Below are 4,020 nucleotides of genomic sequence, written 5' to 3'. Positions count from 1 at the left end.
TTCCCTATCAGGAAAATAGTTAATAGCAAACCCAGACCAATGCCCCTGAACCAAGAGATAAAAACACAGCATATTTGATAAGAAGTTTTTAGCTATTAAATCCAGATTTATCCATCAGGAGCAGACCACCATGCCTGACAGTGGGCATGGACTTCATCAGGTCTCACACAGACCACTGATGTTAAAAGGTCATTATGCGGTGGCAGATATTGAACACTGGGTTGAACTCTTAGTGTGTGACTACAAGAAGAGATGGCAAATTATAGCACTTAGGGATTTCACACGCTGACTTGTTAGTCACAGAAGCTAGTACACTTAAGCAGGAGAGGACTTTTGTAGATGTGTACAAAAACAAAGTAGATGTGTAAAGGGGAAAAACATCATTATAACTTAGTATCAAAACTACAGTTACTTAAACACGGAAAGGAAAGGCACAAGTAGCAGTTATTCATCAGTGGAGTCTGTTAGTGAGAAGAACATAGAACCCTTTGCTGGTAAGGAGCACCACCAAGTTATCTGTAAGGATGGCGAGCCCACAGCTTACTATTGAGGTCTGCCTTTTTAATCTGGCAGCAGTTTTCAATAACAATTAATCTCTCACCTGTCCAAGAGGAAAAGAAACCTTTTTCATTTCCTCTGAAGTAAAAGGAGAAGGGATGCATTAGGAAAGTTCCCACTTTTCTAATTTTTCAAATGTTTTATATTTTTATTGATAAGCATGATGCTCATCTGAGGATTTTTCAAAATTCTATTTAAACTGCTGATTGTACAGAAGATTTGAAGCAGGAATCAGAACATTCTCGAATTATTGCTATAGACAAAATTACAAGTGGCCCAGCCTCACAAAAGCATTTCTGTGCCACAAGGAAACCTGATATTCAAGAGCTATAGCAGGAACAAAGAACAGTGTGACAAGTCCAAGAGCCTGAGCACCACACCCAAGTAGACCATCTAAACCTGGTTTTTCCAAAATACATATGGTACAATGGTATAGTTTTAGCAACAAGTATGTGCTTAGGTCTTTCAAAGCAATCATATACAGCTTCAGGTTTTGAGTTCCTCCTCCCCCAAAACCTCAAGAACCAGGAGAGCACCTTCAAAATTATTCACAAGTAAGACAACATAGAGCTGTTCTTCCTGCATAGGAACAGTCTTCCAGCAATAGCAGTAACAAAACCCAGGCTTCAAGCTCTACCTAGACTAAAATTAACTCTGTGACTGAGAAACCTGTGAACCAAGCAGACCACAGCCAGGGAGATGATGAGAGCTCACTAAATACTGTGAATGTCAGTGTTTGATACCCAAGTGTCTGACCCTTTTTTTTTTCCCCTCTTGATGGCTTGGTCACTTCAACACCACTTTAAACTGGGGGAGGTCTTATTTGTACATAAAAATGAGTTTAGAACATCAGATATTTTGCAGCATATTTCTTTTGGCACAGCTTATCACCACAACAGCTCAGAAAGATAAAATGAACCCCAACAAACTATTTATTCATCCCCATTTAACTGCTAGCAGGTACTAAAATTGTTTGTTACATACGGTGTTGCTGAGGTGGGTATCAGGGAAGTTTTCTGTCAGCTGCCCATGCTGAAACTGGGGTAAATGCGCAGACAGCTCTGTCATTGGGACAGTCCTCTGGGAATCGCTTATTTCCACACAAAATGGACCTTTCTTCTTGAGATGCTGAAAAGAAAGAGATGTGTAAAAAACCTTTGTTCTTAACATGAACAGGTTTTCCCTCCCCTTCCTACTCCAGTTTCTGGAGTTCAGATATAACAAAGACAACCATTCTGTATTTAACCACGATACCAAACTATCACATCTACTAAGGTCATAAAAGGGATTTTCCAGCACAAAAATAAGGGCCTCTAAGTGTTATCAAATTGGTTCATCAGCTACAGAAATCTGTCAGCAACAAACTAATAATTTAAACAGTTCCTCGTTCCTTCTTGTGCAATAAATGAGAAGCATTGCATACTTGCTCAGAGTACAACTTCCATGTTTTATCTCAGGAGAGCACAATTGCTCCAAGTTGTTTTGTTTTGGATTGCTGATAAATTTAACAGTAATTTTCAAGGATGACTGAGTTACACTTGACTATCTAAAATCTAGACATATCCTTAACACTGTGATGCTACAAAAGTGACCTGATGCTACACAAGACAGTATTTCAGCTGAGCCTCAAGAACTAACATGCATTCAGTTCCCTTTATGTACCAGCTACATCTACATGCCACATGTATGTAACAGCTTTATATGCTCTTCCTTGAGAAAGTCAGATGAGAAAATTGCCCTATGTGAACTATATGTTCCATAACAAAAGAGGCTACAGCAATATAGGGGAAAGAGGAAGTTTTACTAACCTAAATAAATTTCAAGAAAAAGCCCAATGATTTTAAGAGAAAATGAGCCAGCCTAGATAAATCACAGGCTTGGTCACATAAAAAATAAATAATGAATAGACCTCAAGGGCGGAGTGCCAGTCCATCCCAAGTGGCTCCTCCCTTGTGTGAATCCCAGCACTCACCAGAACTCTTTACAGTAATTTTATTCACTAAAATGGAAGAAAACAAATCCAGGAAAAGAAAACAAGAACATTTTTCTGCTGCTTTAGTATAATCAGCTAATGTATTGAGACATCTTGAAAAATTCTTACAACAGAAGACATCATAAAGGAAAGCCTCTCACTTTTGGTAGAAGCAAGACACAAGTGCTGCAAGACAGCATTGTACCTAAAGAGAGAGCTAAGCCTATTTTCATAAACAGAACAGAAGCTGTTTCTCTATTTACAAATAAATATGTACCTAACAAGACCAGGGCACAGTGCTTACTAACTTTGGCAGCTAACTTAGTGAAGAGCCAATAGGAAGCCACACCAATTTAACAAGTCTACCGGGACCATGCAAACTGTTGGGAAAAAGAAAGTAAACGTAGTATTCACTAGAATAGTTCCCTTCCACATTTGCCATTAAAAATAAGGCACATCTAATTTAAAATGTAACTTAAATGTAAGATCAGATGAAAGTAAGTATTAATTACACTACTCCTATTTTTAAAATTTTACTCTAATTCTTTGGTTGGGCTACAGAATAAAAATAATGTTGTTTTAAGACTGCTACTGGTAGTAATTCTCACTGACAGGCCAACCACAATGGAAAAAATCGTGGACAAAATGGAAAAATTTTCAACCAGATGTGGACTATCAGAATGAGATTTTTCACACAGCAGCATGTTAAAATTCTAATTCTAATTAAATTACTATTCTATTATTCTATTCTAATTAAATTACTGGAGAGAAAACCAAAATGAAACAGCAACCACAAAATCCTACTTATAGACTGGTAAAGAAAGCCAGTACAAATCCACCAAACAAAAAACCCTCAGCTACTGATAAGCTGAGAGAATCAGAAGACAGGGAGGAGTAACTGATGGAAGAGTTGCACCAAAGTTTGAATGCCAGACCTCAAAATTTATGGTTTGTTAAAACAGTTTCTTTTGAAAATGGATTCAGGACATCTTCCCAAACAACTTTATTTTATATTTCTAATAAATAAACTTTTTATTTGAAATGTAACTATGAATGAATGAAATTTATAAATGAACTGTGTATATACAGACATAAACTAAAACTTTGCTTGTTTTACCTGAAAAGGGACTCACCAAGACACTTTTTTCCTAATGAAGCTGTTAATGTTAAAATAGCCTGTCTAAAAAAGTTCTTCCTTGCTTCCTTTCGCTCTCCTAGGTCAGAACAACAGGAGTTAAAACTGTCGCCGCCATGCGCTTACATTTAGCCTAATAAACAGAGGTGACACGCCAAGTAAGCTGCTCGTAGAAGAGAAAGCAAAGCAAGTATCGATCGGACAAACGCGGCGCGGTTAACCCGTGCCTTCTCCTTCAAGTGAGCAACAAGAAGCAGCTGCCACCGCTCTGGGGGAACCCCCGCCACCCCGTCCTCAGCCCTGCCTCGGGCCGGAGCAGCCCCGCCGCAGCCGAGGCACAGCGGGCCCCGCCCCG

General features: G+C 38.8%; 1 protein-coding gene across 4 annotated transcripts in view; it reads right to left on the bottom strand.

Moving 5' to 3' along the window:
- PSEN1 (presenilin 1) overlaps positions 1–3,869 on the bottom strand; it is a 25,188-nt gene extending 21,319 nt beyond the window's left edge. For 2 of the 4 annotated variants that reach the window (XM_031064897.1, XM_031064907.1), the window contains exon 1: positions 1,543–1,689. Coding sequence is in view for 1 of the 4 variants with exons in the window: in XM_005417558.3 (XP_005417615.1) it covers positions 1,543–1,626 (84 nt within the window). In the remaining 3 variants the exon portion in view is untranslated. Of the gene's footprint in view, positions 1–1,542; positions 1,690–3,663 lie in introns of those variants that run through there. The other 2 variants (XM_005417558.3, XM_031064903.1) reach the window with 2 other exon arrangements.
- Positions 3,870–4,020: the final 151 nt, after the last annotated feature.

This window comes from Geospiza fortis, unplaced genomic scaffold, assembly GCF_000277835.1.
Source record: "Geospiza fortis unplaced genomic scaffold, GeoFor_1.0 scaffold54, whole genome shotgun sequence".
Lineage (NCBI taxonomy): Eukaryota > Metazoa > Chordata > Aves > Passeriformes > Thraupidae > Geospiza > Geospiza fortis.
This window is presented reverse-complemented; position numbering and strand designations above follow the sequence as displayed.